Source organism: Mercenaria mercenaria, chromosome 2, assembly GCF_021730395.1.
Source record: "Mercenaria mercenaria strain notata chromosome 2, MADL_Memer_1, whole genome shotgun sequence".
Taxonomy (NCBI): Eukaryota; Metazoa; Mollusca; class Bivalvia; order Venerida; family Veneridae; genus Mercenaria; species Mercenaria mercenaria.
Window position 1 is genome coordinate 57194055 of NC_069362.1, and position 19176 is coordinate 57213230.

The 19176-nt window shown below is 37.2% G+C and overlaps 1 protein-coding gene across 2 annotated transcripts in view; it reads left to right on the plus strand.

Annotated features, from left to right (window-relative positions):
• The first annotated feature begins 4926 nt into the window (after window positions 1-4926).
• Window positions 4927-19176, plus strand: part of LOC123564010 (serine/threonine-protein kinase 31-like) — an 88250-nt gene continuing 74000 nt past the window's right edge. For both annotated transcript variants that reach the window (XM_053536660.1, XM_053536661.1), the window contains exons 1-3: window positions 4927-5061; window positions 16796-16890; window positions 17568-17690. In XM_053536660.1, coding sequence (XP_053392635.1) covers window positions 4996-5061; window positions 16796-16890; window positions 17568-17690 — 284 coding nt within the window. In that variant the 5' untranslated portion in view covers window positions 4927-4995. The remainder of the gene's footprint in view (window positions 5062-16795; window positions 16891-17567; window positions 17691-19176) is intronic.

Consider the following 19176-nt stretch of genomic DNA (forward strand, 5'->3'; position numbering starts at 1 on the left):
AATATACTGTGACTTCAAAGGCAGATGGTCCGTCATTAAACATCAGCTGAAGAAACTTTTTCTTGTAGTCCTTGACGGGAATAGACGAAATATTAGTCCAACTTGGTGGTGTTAAACATATAGACATGAAATTTTGACTATTAAAAGCTATCTATCTATTGATCCTGCTCAACTCCCCTTTCGGGTATTACTAGCAGCTGCGCGTCAGTGCGAAAAAAAAGTTAAAAGATAATTGACATGAGTTGTCATAAGTGATAGAAGTTAAAAGATGACAGAACGTCATCAGGTGAGTTAAAAGATTAAAAACACTGCTTTAGCTATCTAGGTATTGTAGTAGGAGTGCTGGGCCTGCTTGAATATATCAAGCTCAGGTTGCAAGATGACATAGGAAGGAAGGCTGTTCCATATCATCACCGTATAAGGGAAAAAAAGAAAACTTGAAATGATTGGCAGAGGTATTGACCTGTCTATAGGATAGGTGATGCGTATGGCGGGCCATTCTTATGGGGCGCTCAAGGTATGACGACAGAGGGACTGCAACAAAATGGTTAACAATTTTGTAAAAAGTGATGTCTTGTCTCAGTCTGTCTATTTTCTAAGGTCTGCCACCCATGTTCGTTTCTCATAGTTTGAGGTTACACTGTCCTGATATGAATAATTATTTTTAACCCACCGGACAGCTCTACGTTGGACTTTTTCAATTTTGTCAATGTTATAATGGGTGTAAGGGGACAAGACAGATGAAGAGTATTCCAATTGCGGTCTAACAGGAGTCTTATAGGCGAGTTGCTTGATCTAATTTTTGGTGATGATATTCCTGCAAAAAAACCCCAAGAGTTTGGTTAGAGTTAGATGTTATTCTACGTATATGTTTATTCCAGGAGAGGTCATCAGAGATGTCAAGGCCTAGGTATTTTATATCCTGAACTGTTTCTAAAATATGACCATGAAATATATTGTTAAGCTTAATTTTTCCTTATTTCTAGTAATGTTTAAGACAGCACATTTACATGGATTAAACTCCAATTCCCACTTTTCTTCCTATTTTCCCAACTTTATTAGGTCTTCTTGTAGAATGGGAATCTTGAGGGCTACAAATAGTAAGGTAAACAGCAGTGTCATCTGCAAATAAGCGAATTTAGGATCTGAGGGTTTTGGGAAAATAGTTACGGCCCAGATACGGACAACGTGGTACTCCAGATGTAACAGCTACTTCAGCTGAATTTTCACTTTCAAGAATAACTGACTGTGTGCGACCTATAAGAAAAGATTTAATCCATAATAAAGTAGTGTTGATGAAAACAAGGGAGAAAATCCAACAGGGAAAGCCACGTTCTAAAAACGCAGCCTCCCCAAACGCAAACCCAGACGCGCACACGATGAACATACACACACACACAAAGCAAACACACAAGGACAAAACAAACAAATAAAGGAACACAGTGGGGCACTGCCTTGGAACGGTCAGTGGCAAAACCACCACTGGGGAGCTTAAACCGGTTTATGGTGCACCTAACCTCACTCTACCCCCACCATGTTCCAAAGTCACAGGACAGTGTAAATAAAAGTTATCCCCGCCAGGTGAAACCCTAACATACGCAAAGGCAACAGAAGGCATGTAATGTAAAACACAAAAAATGCTCTTGTATATATATGTAAATGCAATCCTTAAGAACCTAAAACGCATGTACTTAATGCCTTTGCAGAAGACAGAGCAACAAGGGAAACACCCTTAAGGGCCCGACGAAACAGGCCAGAAGACGTCAGTCCTGGTGGGATTTAAGAACTACTAATCATAGAGTCCTCCACCTGTTCCGTCAGAGACAATCAAAGAGGAAAGCGTAGCGTTCAACTGTATAAGGGCTGAACACCAAACATGCGGTGTGTCTCAAAACAGTTGGGTCATAACCTCTTTTGATAAAACGTTTAATGACTTTACTAAATACAACTGGAAAATTGCCATAACCCAAAATCTTACGAAGTTTGTAAACCACATCCCCATAAAAAAACGGGTTTTGATATACCTTCTCGCAGAAGTGTCTTTAAATTGCTGTTGTATTTTAAAACCAAATCTGAATTACGATAGTAAAATTTAGTAAAGTATTTACGTAATTTATAATTAACGGTAGCCCTGTTGAAGAAGTTTATTTATAATATATTGGGTACGTTTATTGAAATCCTCAACGTGACTACGCGCCCTTGCAAACCGAATTAACTGAGAAATATATATTCCATAAGATGTAGCCTGGGGTACACCCCCATCCAAATGGGGGAAATTTACAATACTAAACTTAAAATCACCCCTCTTGTCATAAATTTTGGTATGTATAAAATTGTCGTAAATAGAGAGATGTAAATCTAGAAATGAGGCAGTGGTATCCGAGTTGTTTGTTTTATTTAACAGCAGCTCCCGGGGATAAATAGTATCCACCAACTGAGCAAAAACGGATTATCCATATTTAGTGTATCATCTAGATAGCGTGATGTACTATTTAATGCAGTAATAATGTCTGTCTGTGTATCTGGAGAAAGGCCAAACATAAAATCCAGAAGCCATGTTCTTGCAGTTTATATAGTAATTTTAGATGACTGACTTTGTCAATTGCCTTGCTAAAATCTAAAGGAACTAGAGATCAGTTTGATTACCTTTCGTGAGTTTTTCCAATGTCATCAACGATCTGTAGCAGTTGGGTCTCACAGGAGCGACGTTTCCTGAATCCATGCTGTACATCATAAAGAATATTATATTTAGTAAAATGAGAAGAGATATTAGATGCTACAATGTGCTCTAAAACTTTACATAAAATACAAGTAAGGGAAATGGGACGGTTATTTGCTATGTTTATTTGCTGATGTCCATACTTTCGGCAATATACCAGAAATTAAAGATGTTTTAAAAATAATTTACTTATTTTAGCGATCTAATTTCAAAGTTCTTTTAGGACAAGTGGCTTTATGTTATCCGTTCCCGCAGCTTTTTCAGATTTAATAGCAATTTCAACATCCCCTTCTGGTCAATGATTATGTCTTGCATAGTATAAAATTTTATTGATGTGTCTGGTGCAGTATCAGTACCTAGATTTTGGAGAAGAGAATAACATGATTGAGATAAGGTTAAAGGGAATATGAGGGTGAAAACGGATTTGAACTGCCTGTTTAGTATAGGTACTTTTACCACAATTTGTAGATTCTTCCCAGAATTCTCAACAGATGTGACATCGTATGTATGATATTCTCAAAGCTAGTTGTGATCAGACCCCATTCTTCTGCAGCGAAAAAGGGAAAAAACAAACACTTCCCTTGAAAACAACATTGGGGCTTACAGTTTATAGCAGCTGCGATTTCCCACGATAAAGTTATTGCCATTTAATAAGTACTTTAGAGCTTTGTTGTCCTTTCGTATGACATAATAAGTGCAACAGAATCATTGTGCCAATGCTGCCGGAAAAGAGCTGTTATTGCATGCAGAAAGGACAACAGAGTGGTCAGATATACCAACATGAGGAACGGTAATTAATCTAATAGAATTTACTATGATCTGTTGTAGTTTCTGAAGTTGAATACTCCATTCCTGGTTTTCAGTCTGTTCATAGTTTCATCCCCATCCAATAACTCTGTGTTAATTATGGATGCTTCACTTTATGTGGCACTGATTGACAGATTCTCAAGCGTTGACAGTAGCTCCGACATTTTTCTTACCTCAAATTATCCTACGTGGTGAGAACCGGTAATAAATTTTGATTTTTTCAGTTATTTTGTAGAATCACAAACATCCCTATAAAAAAAGATATGTCGGGATTCTTTCTGAAAAGGTGACAGCATCTCAGAGGTTGACGGGTAATCTTCTTGAATAGTTGGGTGTAGTCCTATGTAAAGTACACACTATCTCTAGCTGGTCTCAGATAGGCTTCCATGCGGCCATCTTTACATGCAGTCAGCTCGATGTGATCAAAACCTTATGCTCTCCATATGGCCATATGTCAGTTGCACATGTCTATTCCACTGCATCGGTTTGGCAATAGCATATAGAGACTAGTCGCATGCCGTACCTAGAGCTAGTCTAGTCGAGATTGTAGTGGTGGACATCAGCCTTTATAAGGTAGATTGTGTGGTATCATTTAACTCCTTTCTGAAGTCTGCATTCGCAGGATTCAGGTTTGCAGGACATTGATGTGGCTACTTGGTAGTTCATTCAAATACATATATTTACAAACTGTGTGTTATTGTGCAAATTATATGGTTTGTATATTTAAATGTGTCACTAGTTAATATACCTTTGATGCTTTAGAAAAAAAGCAATCAAGTGCCAGTAGTGAATCCATGAATTGATTCATAGTGCGAGCCATCTTGAAATATGGAGGCAGTGATGGATTTTCTCTCAATATGATTCTATAGATTATGTAAGGGTATATATTCTAAATATTACTGTTTCAATTTACATCCCTTTTGAATATTAATATAAACAATCATTTCGCCATTTTCAAATAATAGATTATTTTTGGCGGCGATTTTGGATATTGGCGGCCATATTGATTTTTTTAATATAATCCGTGGACTTATTTAATGCATACTATACTGTAATATTCCACTATTATTCCAATGTTAAAGTGTTTTTATTGCTTGATATGCACACTTCTTTTGTCATTTTCTTATAAAATTGTGAATTATGGCGGCCATCTTGGATTTTGGCGGCCATTTTGGATTTCCACAAACCACTTCCCAGGCGCTTAAATGAAGCATATTATATTTATCTACTACCATACCAAGTTTCGTGATTTTCACAGAAGGTACACAATTCGCCCCTTTTCATGCACGATTTCTTGCACTACTGTATAAAGAGTCCCTGTGGTGTTATCTTGTTATCTTGAGATATTAGTAAAGTAACTTGGGTATCGATAGTTTTCGAACAGCGTTTCGTAAAGAATTGTTCGGAATTGCAAAACGAATACGCCTAGAATTTGTAAACCATTCTAAAATTATACATGTGCAGAAAAAATGGCTCGAAAAGGGCTTCAAACTTTTGACGTTTTCATCGGTAACTTACCAAACGATGCGAATGAGGTATGAGTTAGTCAATTAATTTTTCACGATGAGAGGCACATTAGAAATGCTTCTTTAAGCTTTTATTGGTGTAACCTATAGCTATTCTTCTGACGAATTATACTGGCCAATGATCTGATTCTGAAACAAACAGATCCCAAAGTTTTGCTCCTTTAGCTAGTTTTGAAAGGAATATTGATCAAAATAGTGTGAAAATGCATACTTCTTGGAAGGCAAATGGGAATGAATTCAGTCGCATATTAGTCCAAATGATTGTATAATTTAAGACAGTGTGATCGAAGCCTAGGCCGGGCTCGACAAAGTTTTCAAGACAAAAGCTAGTGTATCAAATCAACTTGTCCCCCAGTCAACTTGCCCCCGCTTTGGTCATTTCCTCCACAGACACTTAGAGGTACCTGTCCCCCCTCCCAATCTGCCCCTGCCAACCTTAAGCCAATATATTTTCGCCGTTTAAAACAAACTGAGCACATGTCTCGATGATACAACAACTTCTGTTAGGATGGAGTTCCCTCGTATCTCAGTATACTGGGTATACCAATTACCGGGATATACATATTACCGTGAATGTCCCGTTTTGACACTTAACATGAAAATTGCTTTACAATTTTTTTTTCATTATTCATGCTCAATGTGCTTAGATTTTTAGCAAAACTATTTTTGAAAATTGGAATGTCTTTCTTTTTATTTCTCACTGATCCCAGAAATTAAGGAATTTAGCTAAGTGACTGGTCATTATGGTTAATCTTTGCAAGTTTTCTCTGCAAATTTTCAATGACATTGCTTATTTCTGCCATATCTGTTTGATATTTAGTTTGGCCCATTGTAAAATAGAAATGCTTTCTTTGTCTTAGATCAATTTAACAACGTCTTTAGATTAAAAGTTGAAATTCACGGTAATAGGTATATGCAAGAAAATGCTAAAATTCCCCACCTCTGTTCTTTGAATGACAATAGTGGAACTTTTACCTGAGGTTTTGACTATTTTTTGGCAGAAAGTCTAAAGCTAAAATATAAATTAATTAAACAGAATAAAATTTATCTTTTCATACAATCGTTTTGTTATAAATAGAGTCCACTGAATATAAGACTCACGGTAATTGGTATACCCAGTATACTAACAGTCGGAACATAAATAACATATCAATAAAGTCTGATCTTTAGTTTGTTTTCTGCATTAAAACGTCTGTTATAACTTGCAAATCATCTTTCTTTCTCAGCCAGCGGAGAATGTGTAAAAAACACAATAAAATGTCAGCCATACTTGACATATACTGGGTATACCAATTACCGTGAGTCTTATATTCAGTGGCCTCTATTTATAACAAAGTGATTGTATAAAAGGATAAATTTTGTTCTGTACAATTAATTTATATTTTAGCTTTAAACTTTTGGCAAAAAAATCATCAAAACACCAGGTTAAAGTTCCACTACTGTCATTCAAAGAACAGAGGCGGGGAATTTTAGCATTTTCTGGCATATACCTATTACCGTGAATTTCAACTTTCAATTTAAAGAAGTTGTTAAATTGATCTAAGACAAAAAAACATTTCTATTTTACAATAGGCCAAACTAAATATGGAACAGATATGGCAGAAATAAGCAACTTCATTGAAAATTTGCTGAGAAAAATTGCAAAGATTAACCATAATGACCAGTCACTTAGCTAAATTCCTTAATTTCTGGGATCAGTATGAAATAAAAAGAAAGACGCTCCAATTTTCAGAAATAGTTTTGCTAAAATTCTAAGCACATTGAGCATGAATAATGAGAGAAAAATTGTAAAGCAATTTTCATGTTAAGTGTCAAAACTGGACATTCACGGTAATATGTGTATCCCGGTAATTGGTATACTTTAACAATCCCATAGTTCTCAGATATCGCGGTATTTGATTTTGATAGCTGCGGGACACGCCTACTTGCGTCATCGTGTGACCGCAATAATTTCATTCATAAAAACAATGCATTAGATGAACTTTCTGAAGCTGTCCAGGTTGTGGATTTAGTTTAATTTAAATAAAAGTGTTTTAGGGCGGGAAGGGGTGATGAGCAGATGCATAATTTTGAGATATTGAATGGTTGCGATCAAACTAAGTAATATTTACCATTTACGATGGAATTTTTTTAAGAAATGTTTGTAAACAAAATCTCGTGGTTCCGGTTTACAAATGTAAGTCACTACGGTGCTGCTCGGCGAAGAATTTCCGGCAAAGGGAGGTTACCGCGATACAAGAGAACCCGCGATATTACCGGACACCACTATACCATTTCAACATGTTTTAAAAAAATTCCATATTCTGTCAGTGCTCAGAAAAAAGACAACTTATTTGGAGCGTTTTCAACACAAATAGCTTGTTCCAGGGTTCTCACTAGCAATTTCAAGTTGCAGTCCTGGGACTCCCAAAGCTGAAAAAGTTGCAGTCCCAACTACTGACTAGACTGACGGACAGACTTAAATGTTTCGTCAAAACACAGGCCTCTATTGTACTGTCAAATTAAGTGTAGACCGACAGACATTTTGTAATCACAATTCTTCACCCAAATATTGTTAAGGTGCGATGAAAAGGTAAAGGTAAAATGTAGTCAAAAATTAATGTAGGACAAAATCCCCCCTGCACAACCCCCCCCCCCCCCCTCTGTTTCTGATCTTCCTGGACAAAATCTCCCTGTGAAATTATCAAGGTGGACAAAATTCCCCTTGTAAAAATATCAAGTTAGACAAAATTCCTGGTGATAATTTTATCTTTACCTTTTTATTTCAAAATGGAAACGTATATAAACATACAGTGAAAAGAAAATACATGAACAATTACTGCTTTTATTTTAATATTTATTAAAGTTAAAACATTCGGTCTAAAATACATTAAGAATGCACAGTATGTCTATGATCAACATATAATAAATGCTTCTTCAGTAACATCATCGATTTTGCAGAAAAATAATCACGTTACTAAGACTGGCATCGACAGCATCTTAAAATTACTCGGACATTCATTCCTAATTATCTCTTGTTCTAAAAACGTTCTTTAAAACTGCCTGGTAATTAGTACGTGAGAAAACAATCGGAGTTACTCCAAACACTACGTAATCCGTCGTTAACAATTAGAAATTGTCACCTATGCAATCACGCCGACAATCACATGTATACATTCGAGTTAATTATACATATGCAGCTTATCTCTCGGTGTACTGTAAACGGGCAACGCTGATTGGCTATACGCGGCTATCGGTGACAAGCGAGTGACTCCGCCCACTTATTTTGCTCTCGAGTCAAACCTTGTGTATTCACAGGTTTATCAGCCCTTTTTTTGTAAATTTGGGGAAGGGTACCAGGTCCCTTTTGGAGGGGAAATTTACGTCGCGAAATCATTGTTTGGAGGAATATATTTGCTGAAAAGTTGTTAAAATCAGGACTGAAAATCAAAACTAATATCATTTTTTTTGCATGGGGAATTTTTGGCCAAGGTGGGGAAAAAAGAATACTTTTTAGATTGGGGAATGGGGCCGAATTTCGGCCCTAAAATCAGCATAAAAAAAGGCCTGTTCATGTAATCAATTAATTTTCATTGCGTCTCACTGCAGAAACGTGCGTCCGGGGACTCCCAAGCTGCAATAAACACGCGTATATCGGGACCAATTATGCGTACAGGGACGCCGATTTCGGCGTTTCCGAGAACCCTGTTGTTCAAGGAATACGAGAATAGATCCCAGCTTGATGTTGCGCAGTCAAATTTACTACACAGAGCCGGGACACGGACAATATCGTTAGTTGTTATAATAAAAATACTCGCTAACAAAGTCAACTGCCGCGCTGGCCGAGAGGGTAGAGGCGCTGCATGGTTCTGTAAACTCATTTTTAGCTCGACTATTCATAGAATAGTGAGCTATTGCACTCGCCCATGCGTCGGCGTCCGCGTCCGCGTCCGCGTCCCGATTTTGGTTAAGGTTTTGTATGTAAGCTGGTATCTCAGTAACCACTTGTGGGAATGGATTGAAACTTCACACACTTATTCACTGTGACAAACTGACTTACATTGCACAGGTTCCATAACTCTATTTTGCTTTTTTACAAAATTATGCCCCTTTTTCGACTTAGAAATTTTTGGTTAAGGTTTTGTATGTAAGCTGGTAACTCAGTAACCACTTGTGGGAATGGATTGAAACTTCACACACTTATTCACTGTGATGAACTGATTACATTGCACAGGTTCCATAACTCTATTTTGCTTTTTTACAAAATTATGCCCCTTTTTCGACTTAGAAATTTTTGGTTAAGGTTTTGTATGTAAGCTGGTATCTCAGTACTTACTAATGGGAATGGATTGAAACTTCACATACTTGTTCACTATCATGATCTGACATGCACTAAGCAAGTCCCATAACTCTACTCTCTTTTTAGCTCACCTGTCACAAAGTGACAAGGTGAGCTTTTGTGATCGTGCGGTGTCCGTCGTCCGTCGTCCGTCCGTCCGTGCGTCCGTCCGTCCGTCCGTAAACTTTTGCTTGTGACCACTCTAGAGGTCACATTTTTCATGGGATCTTTATGAAAGTTGGTCAGAATGTTCATCTTGATGATATCTAGGTCAAGTTCGAAACTGGGTCACGTGCCATCAAAAACTAGGTCAGTAGGTCTAAAAATAGAAAAACCTTGTGACCTCTCTAGAGGCCATATATTTCACAAGATCTTCATGAAAATTGGTCAGAACATTCACCTTGATGATATCTAGGTCAAATTCGAAACTGGGTCACGTTCCATCAAAAACTAGGTCAGTAGGTCTAAAAATAGAAAAACCTTGTGACCTCTCTAGAGGCCATATATTTCACAAGATCTTCATGAAAATTGGTCAGAATGTTCACCTTGATGATATCTAGGTCAAGTTCGAAACTGGGTCACGTGCCATCAAAAACTGGGTCAGTAGGTCAAATAATAGAAAAACCTTGTGACCTCTCTAAAGGCCATATTTTTCATGGGATCTGTATGAAAGTTGGTCTGAATGTTCATCTTGATGATATCTAGGTCAAGTTCGAAACTGGGTCACGTGCGGACAAAAACTAGGTCAGTAGGGCTAAAAATAGAAAAACCTTGTGACCTCTCTAGAGGCCATATATTTCACGAGATCTTCATGAAAATTGGTCAAAATGTTCATCTTGATGATATCTAGGTCAAGTTCGAAAGTGGGTCACGTGCCATCAAAAACTAGGTAGGTAGGTCAAATAATAGAAAAACCTTGTGACCTCTCTAGAGGCCATATTTTTCATGGGATCTGTATGAAAGTTGGTCAGAATGTTCATCTTGATGATATCTAGGTCAAGTTCGAAACAGGGTCATGTGCGGTCAAAAACTAGGTCAGTAGGTCTTAAAATAGAAAAACCTTGTGACCTCTCTAGAGGCCATACTTGTGAATGGATCTCCATAAAAATTGGTCTGAATGTTCATCTTGATGATATCTAGGTCAAGTTTGAAACTGGGTCAATTGCTATCAAAAACTAGGTCAGTAGGTCTAAAATTATTAAAATCTTTTGACCTCTCTAGAGGCCATATTTTTCAATGGATCTTCATGAAAATTGATCTGAATATTCACCTTGATGATATCTAGGTCAGTTTCGAAACTGGGTCACGTGCGGTCAAAAACTAGGCCAGTAGGTATAAAAATAGAAAAACCTTGTGACCTCTCTAGAGGCCATATTTTTCATGAGATCTTCATGAAAATTAGTGAGAATGTTCACCTTGATGATATCTATGTAAAGTTCAAAACAGGGTCACGTACCTTTGAAAACTAGGTCAATAGGTCAGATAATAGAAAAACCTTGTGACCTCTCTAGAGACCATATTTTTCAATGGATCTTCATGAAAATTGGTCAGAATTTTTATCTTGATAATATCTAGGTCAAGTTCAAAACTGGGTCACATGAGCTCAAAAACTAGGTCACTATGTCAAATAATAGAAAAAAACGACGTCATACTCAAAACTGGGTCATGTGGGAAGAGGTGAGCGATTCAGGACCATCATGGTCCTCTTGTTTTTCAAAATTATGCCCCTTTTTCGACTTAGCAGTTTTTGGTTAAATTTTTGTATGTAATCTGATATCTCAGTATCCACTAATTAGAATGGATTGAAACTTCACACACTTGTTCACTGTCATGATCTAACATGCACTGTGAAGGTCCCATAACTCTACTTGGCATTTTTACAAAATTATGCCCCTTTGACTTAGCAGTTTTTTGTGAAGTTTTTGTATGTAAGCTGGTATCTCAGTATCCACAAATTGGAAAGGATTGAAACTTCACACACTTGTTCACTGTCATGATATGACATGCAGTACAGAGGTTCAATACGTCTACTTTGCATTTTACAAAATTATGCCCCTTTTTCAACTTTTGTATTCATTCAATTGACAAGGCTGTTGAATAGTCGAGCGTTGCTGTCCTCCGACAGCTCTTGTTGGGCAAGCAGGGATCGAATTTAACTTATTTTCCAACTAGTGCCATTTTTTTCCACTAGCAAAATGGTGGGTTCCACTAGCAATTATTTAAAAGCTGTTTACATGCTAAATTTAAGTTGTTTTGTTGTTGTTTGGATTCATATAAAAGTTGACGGTCCGGACAGGCTTGGGACTTTCTGGTTTTGAAAGTATGATACAAACCAAAGTACTCGATGATTCTTTGGACTTTTGGCTGGACGTTGATGTTTTAAGTTTTTCTCAGGTCACTGTTTGTAGTGTTGCTAGCATTTTCGAACTCTGCGGGCCTTTTTGCACCAAGAAACATGTTATTTTCCTCTCCATTTTCGCAGAACTTTGCAAATTACAGAGGTCCAAAATTAAAACAAATATTGCCTAGACGCTTACTTACATATCTGATAATTACTTTTGTATAAAGCGACAAACGTCTAGAAGCAGTCACGTGATTATCGGTAAATTAACTGCCCGAAAGGAGTTTTTAAAGAGAAAAGGACAGTTTGAGCGAATTCCCCAATTTTCGAACGTGATCGCGAAAATATTCTAGTGCCATGATTATCTACTCGCATTTTTTATTCTTACTCGAATTTTGCGAGTTAGCGACCGTTAAATTCGATCCCTGGCAAGGCCGCGGGTTTGCTCCGCGCTATGGGTGATCTTTTGTTTTCTTTTTTAAATGATTTTTTTTTTATCTTGAGGATATATTCAGGCCTCCTAGTGAAACCTTTAAAACCTTTAAAAACCTTTAATTTCAGAGCAAACCTTTAAAACCTTTAAATCTTCTGAAAAAACCTTTAAAACGGCCAAATAGCCTGTAATTTTCACCCAAAACCTATATTTTTGTTCAGACTGCTTGCCGTGCCAGTTTAAAGCAAGTAATGGTTATACTACTGTATTTCTTCCCCCCTTTTAAGTGTTGTTATTAGGATACTGCTTGTGTATCTTTCATCTTGAGTTTTTAGCTCGACTATTCATAGAATAGTAGAGCTATTGGACTCGCCCATGCGTCCGCGTCCGCGTCCGCGTCCCGATTTGGTTAAGTTTTTGTATGTAAGCTGGTATCTCAGCAACCACTTGTGGGAATGGATTGAAACTTCACACACTTATTCACTGTGATAAACTGACTTACATTGCACAGGTTCCATAACTCTGTTTTGCTTTTTTACAAAATTATGCCCCTTTTTTGACTTAGAAATTTTTGGTTAAGGTTTTGTATGTAAGCTTGTATCTCAGTAACCACTTGTGGGAATGGATTGAAACTTCACACACTTATTTACTGTGATAAACTGACTTACATTGCACAGGTTCCATAACTCTATTTTGCTTTTTTACAAAATTATGCCCTTTTTCGACTTAGAATTTTTTGGTTAAGGTTTTGTATGTAAGCTGGTATCTCAGTACTCACTAATGGGAATGGATTGAAACTTCACACACTTGTTCACTGTCATGATCTGACATGCACAAAGCAGGTCCCATAACTTTATTTTGATTTTTTACAAAATTATGCCCCTTTTTCAACATAGAAATTTTTGGTTAAGTTTTTGTATGTAAGCTGGTATCTCAGTATCCACTAATGGGAAAGGATTGAAACTTCACACACTAGTTCACTTTCATGATATGACGTGCAGTGCAAAGGGTCAATAACTCAACTTTGCATTTTACAAAATTATGCCCCTTTTTCAACTTAGGAGTTTTTGGGTTAAATTCTTATATGTAAGCTGGTATCTCAGTACCCACTAATGGGAATGGATTGAAACTTCATACACTTGTCCACTGTCATGAGCTGATAAGCACTATGCAGGTTCCATAACCCTATTTTACTTTTTTACTAAATTATGCCCCTTTTTCGACTTTCTTATTCATTCAAGCGACAAGGCTGTTAAATAGTCGAGCGTTGCTGTCCTCCGACAGCTCTTGTTCAGAATGCTGTTGTGTTCACCAGACCACATACATGTAGATGTTTGCAATAGTGTTTACCAGACCATGGGTGTTCCATGTATTCAGCATAAGGTACCATGGAGCTGAATGCTTGAAATGGTCTGGTGACATGATGTTTACACTATGGTAACAGTGGACAAGGTCTGGTGAAGATACAGCATTCTGAGCAAAGTTGATGTAGACACTACAGTGTATAAAACTGGAACCATATACAAAAATAGGTGATATAAATGTGCAGTGAAAGTAGGTATACCCATTAAGTTAGGTATGTATATCAATCATAATGTATAATACAAACAGTATGAGATAATATCAAACATGCCTATTTCTGATATCTGTGGTTTTAGAGTGTGAGTTTCCATATATAAATTAACTTTTTTTTTTTAGTAAATACCTATATATATTATGTGTTTTCAACGAGAATTCCGACAAAAATAGCCTTTATTTACTCTTTATTATACGCCCGAAGGGACGTATTATGTTATGACGCTGGTGTCCGTCTGTCCGTCTGTCTGTTAGCAATTTTGTGTCTGCTCTGTAACTCTTGAACCCCTTGAAGGATTTCAAGGAAACTTTACACAAATGTTCACCACACCGAGACGATGTGCAGAGTGCATGTTTTGGATGTCTCGCTTCAAGGTCAAGGTCACACTTAGGAGTCAAAGGTCATATCAGTTTGTTTCGTGTCCGCTCTGTAACTCTTGAACCCCTTGAAGGATTTCAAAGAAACTTGACACAAATGTTCACCACACCAAGACGACGTGCAGAGCACATGTTCCGGATGACTTGCTTCAAGGTCAAGGTCACACTTAGGGGTCAAAAGTCATATCAGTTTGATTCGTGTCCGCTCTGTAACTCTTGAACTGCTGGAAGGATTTTAAAGAAACTTGGCAGAAATGTTCACCACATTGTAACGATGTGCAGAGCGCATGTTCCGGATGACTCGCTTCAAGGTCAAGGTCACACTTAAGGGTCAAAGGTCATATATGACTTTGCTTTGTGTATATTGCTCTGCATTGCAGTGCTCTTGTTTTTATTTGGCAGATCTCTTTTTTGAACTTACAATAAATTTTTTTTGAATTACTTCCCTTTTATGTTACTATAAATAGCTTATTTTGAAACTTTTTTATTAGTGGCCGTAGGGAAAAACGGAGACTACTTTTCTGTGGTACAACATGGATGGTACCTCCAATTTTAAGGTGTATTTTTACATACCTGTACCTGATAAGGATTTTTTTGTAGACTTCGAATATTTTTTTGTGGACTTAGATTTGTTTTTTGAAGTTTTCGTTTTGTTGTTCCAGTCCTTTGTGGCTACAACAGTCAACTTCTTAAAATTTTGCTCCCATCCTATGATGTAAGCCTTGGGGCGTATATTGCCCCGCTTGGCGGCGCTCTTGTTTTTTAATATTTTACACTAAAAGGCCTTTATTTCCATAGATTGGAGCCTTTATAAAAACCTTTATTTTTGTTCAGGCCTGCTAAGAGGCCTGTATATTGTTAAAATGAAAATGAAAATATTACATTAAAACAAAAAAAGAAAATAATTTGCCTAGCTCAAAAAGAATTTGATGTAAATTCATGAAACCTTAATTGCTTGAGTCTTTATCATGATATGACCTTGCACACTTGGCATTCTTTTTGAGAATTTTAATGCTTATTACAGAGTTACGGCCCTTGAAATAGCCAAAATAGTGGAATTTTTTGTTTGTGATGCTCACAGCTCAAAACGTATATGGCCTAGAATAATGAATCCTTTTCATGAAATGTTTGTTGAGGCTATATTACCCCCTTAAGACTGCAAACATTTGAATTATTGCCCCTTATTTGTGACAAATGTACCAGTGGGGGCACACCCTGTGTCCTACAGACACATTCTAGTTTGGTTTTGCATTACAAGGGAAGTTCATTTTCGTTCTGGTTGATTGTTTTTTGGTCCGGCAGATTTCTGGACATTGCCGGACTGAATGTCAGCCATTTTTCTGGACTTTCTGGAAGTCTGTTTCTTTAGTTATTTTGGGTCTTTCAGTCAAAAGATATGGTGTGTTCAAAACGATAGACAATGTGTAGATTGATAAAATGTCTTTCAGCCCAGGTTAAGTTTCTGACATGTTAATGATTTGGGTTTTTCAATTGAAAGATATGGTGTCTACAGTCTTCCAAACGATAGACACAGTGTTCGAAATTCGCGGTAGTCCGACAGCCTGTGGCTACCAAATTTCAGCACGGGCTACCGATTTTCCGCAGATACAACCGAATTTTCCTAATTTGATTTTAAAAAACATGCTAATTAAACGAGTATAGCATCGTACGTGATTTCCTATAATGATCTCCACGCATATTGTTTAAGAATGCATCAAGCATCGTCCAGACTGAGGAACGCTTATTGAATTATTGGGGTTTTTTGCTCTCGCATGCGTTGACAATCAAACCCAAAGTGTCAAAGACGTAACCGCAGCGCTAATTGGCTGAATACAATCACCTGTAGTGTAACGGATAATTTGATTAGCTTTCACACTTCTCGCGAAAATCTCACAAGTACCTGAAGTAGGCGGAGCTTAAATTATGCAATCAGTGAGTGTACATACATGTGTGTATGTATTCGGCGCTCATTTTGAAATCTTGCAAATTGTCAACAGTCCGTAATTGGCGAGTGCGGATCCTAAAAAATCGGGCGTTTGAGGTTAGATTTCGTTTGGTAATGAGTGTAATGTCCGATGATTTTGGACTCTGGCAATGCTGATCTGGATTGGAGTATTCAGAGTTAAAATTGTTTGAAAACATGGCAAACATAATTATGTGTTTATTCCTTCAAACATGCATAGAAGTCTGTGAAATAAATGTTATATGGTGCAAAAATTAAGCATTTTATGGTGTTAAAGTTCGGGCTAGTGAAATTTGTGTCGGACTTGGAAATTTTCCTATCTGGTAGCCCAAACGGGCAAGTGGATTCAAATCTGAATTTCGTACACTGTAGACAATATGTAAATCTCGAGAAATTGTCTTTTTTGCCACAACTCTTTTAACTTCTTCGATAAACCTCCATACCTCCACCTTCTATCGATATATTTCTGGTGGCCTGTTGTCTGTCTGTCCGTCTATTTGTTTTCTCAGATGATCTGAACTGTCCGAGTAGGACTAGGATTTGTAGACATTGTATCACGTCTGATAGTGATAGAAGGCTAGACATTGTATAACCGGTTACCCTTCCATTCATTATATAATAAATGAAGTGTGATGTGGAGGCAAACTTTGCTTTAACAAGAAATCAATCTTTTGTTTTGTAAAGATTGCTTTCCTGCCAGAAATAGTTTATTTATGCCCACATTTATTATTTCAGCGGAACATTGGCAAAATGTTTTCTCCGTATGGAGAAATATCGGGCATCATTGTCAAAGAGACAACTAAAGTGTCGCCACCATACAACAAATTTGCGTAAGTATTATTTTAAACTGCCAGTTAGTATTAATTGAAGGATGTTTATGCTAAATGTATACATAACAAAGTAAACAAACTGTACATTTTAACTTTGGGGACAGCCCAAATCCCAGTCATCAAAATCCCATCTATTTAAACTTGGCTGACCTTTGCTGATATATAAATATTGCATTTTCTACATCCTTTAATAAGATTCTGTCCATTGATTGCTATGTACATTAACAGTCTTTTTTCAGCAGTATACCTTTTATTGGTTATTCAGTTGTTAGATAAAAATGCTATTTATAATGAAAGTCATTTGTATCATTTCATCTTTTAAAAACTGTCATTTGTTGAATATATGGCATGCAAGAAAAAGATTCTATCACTGGTTGTAGGTGCAGATAGGAATATCAGGCTCTCATATTTCAATTTGTTAAACTGGTAACTCAGCAAAGCCTTGTTAACTGACTAAACAGTTACCATAGAGCCAGATATTCCCATCTACACCAACAACCAGTGATGGATTCTTATAATCTCAGAGATACGTCAGAATAAAAGTTTTCCTGTTCATAGATATTTTCATTATGATGTTACTATTAAAATATATGATGTCACTATCGCTCTTCAGACAGACTTATAAAGTGAGCAGCAGCCAGCTGTGTTTATTCCAAGTTTAATAGCCTGTTTTGCAGATTTGTCAAGTTTCTTTGTGAACCGGATGCAGACAAGGCTGTAAAAGAGTTAGACAAGACTAATGTACAAGGATCGAGCATTGCTGTCAAGAGAGCCGATGATAGAAATGTACAGAAGAAAAAGTAAACCTATGTTGCGATATTTTCTTGACATTCTCAGCTGATTTTGAAATTAGTGCTTCACCCACCAGATAACACTTACGTTGTTAATTCATATAGTGGTGTTTACAGTATCAGATTTTATTAGCCCACCATCATCAGATGGTGGGCTATTCAAATCACTCTGCATCCATGGTCCGTCGTCCGTCCGTTAACAATTTCTCATTGCATCTCCTCAGAAACTCATGGGGGGATTTTGACCAAACTTTGTCAGAATGCTGTATTGGTACCCTAGTTATGTCCCTCAGAAAATCAGACTGGTTCAACAATTTTCGAGTGAGTTAAGGCCCTTTGTTTATTTCTAGGTTACCTGTCATGAAGTAACAAGGTGAGCTCTTGTGACTGCTTGATTTCCGTCGTGCGTAGTGCGTCGTCCATCAACAATTTCTAAAAAAATCTTCTTCTTCAAAACCATCAGGCAGATTTACTTGAAACTTCACAGTAATGTTCCTTGGGTGGAGCTCTACAAAAACTTTTCAAAGAATTGAATTCCATGCAGAACTCTGGTTCCCCCGGGGTCAAAATTGACCCCGCCCCAGGGGTCACTTGATTTTACATAGGAAAATCTTCAAAAATTTCCTAAAAATAAAAAACCAGAAGACCTAGAGCTTAGATATTTGGTGTGAAGCATTGCCTAGTGGACCTCTACCAAGTTTGTTCAAATCATTACCCCGGGGTCAAAATTGACCCCACCCGAGGGGTCATATGATTTTACATAGGAAAATCTTAAAAAATCTTCTTCTCAAAAACCAGAAGCCCTAGAGCTTAGATATTTGACTTGTAGCATTGCCTAGTGGCCCTCCAGTAAAGTTGTTCAAATCATGACCCCGGATTCCAAATTGACCCCGCCCCAGGGGTCACTTGGGTCACTTGATTTTACATAGATTTCTATAGGAAAATCTTCAAAAAAATTTGAAAAATAAACCAGAAGGTCTAGAGCTTAGATATTTGACATGTAGCATTGCCTAGTAGACCTCTACAAAATTTGTTCAAATCATTATCCCGGGGTCAAAATTGACCCCACCCCAGGGGTCACTTGATTTTACATAGGAAAATCTTCAAAAAATTTCTAAAAATAAACCAGAAGGCCTAGATCTTAGATCTTTGACATGTAGCATTGCCTAGTAGACTTCTACAAACTTTTTTTCAAATCATGGCCCCCGGGGTCAAATTGACCACGGCCCATGGGGTTACTTGATTGTACATAGGAAAATCTTCAAAATTTTCTAAAAATAAACCAGAAGGCCTAGAGCTTAGATATTTGACTTGTAGCATTGCCTAGTGGACCTCTACAAAATTTGTTCAAATCTTGACCGCCAGGTCAAAATTGACCCCGCCCCAGCGGTAACTTAATTGTACATCGGAAAATCTTCAAAAAAATTCTAAAAATAAACCAGAAGGCCTAGAGCTTAGATATATATCACATGTAGCATTGCCTAGTGGACATCTA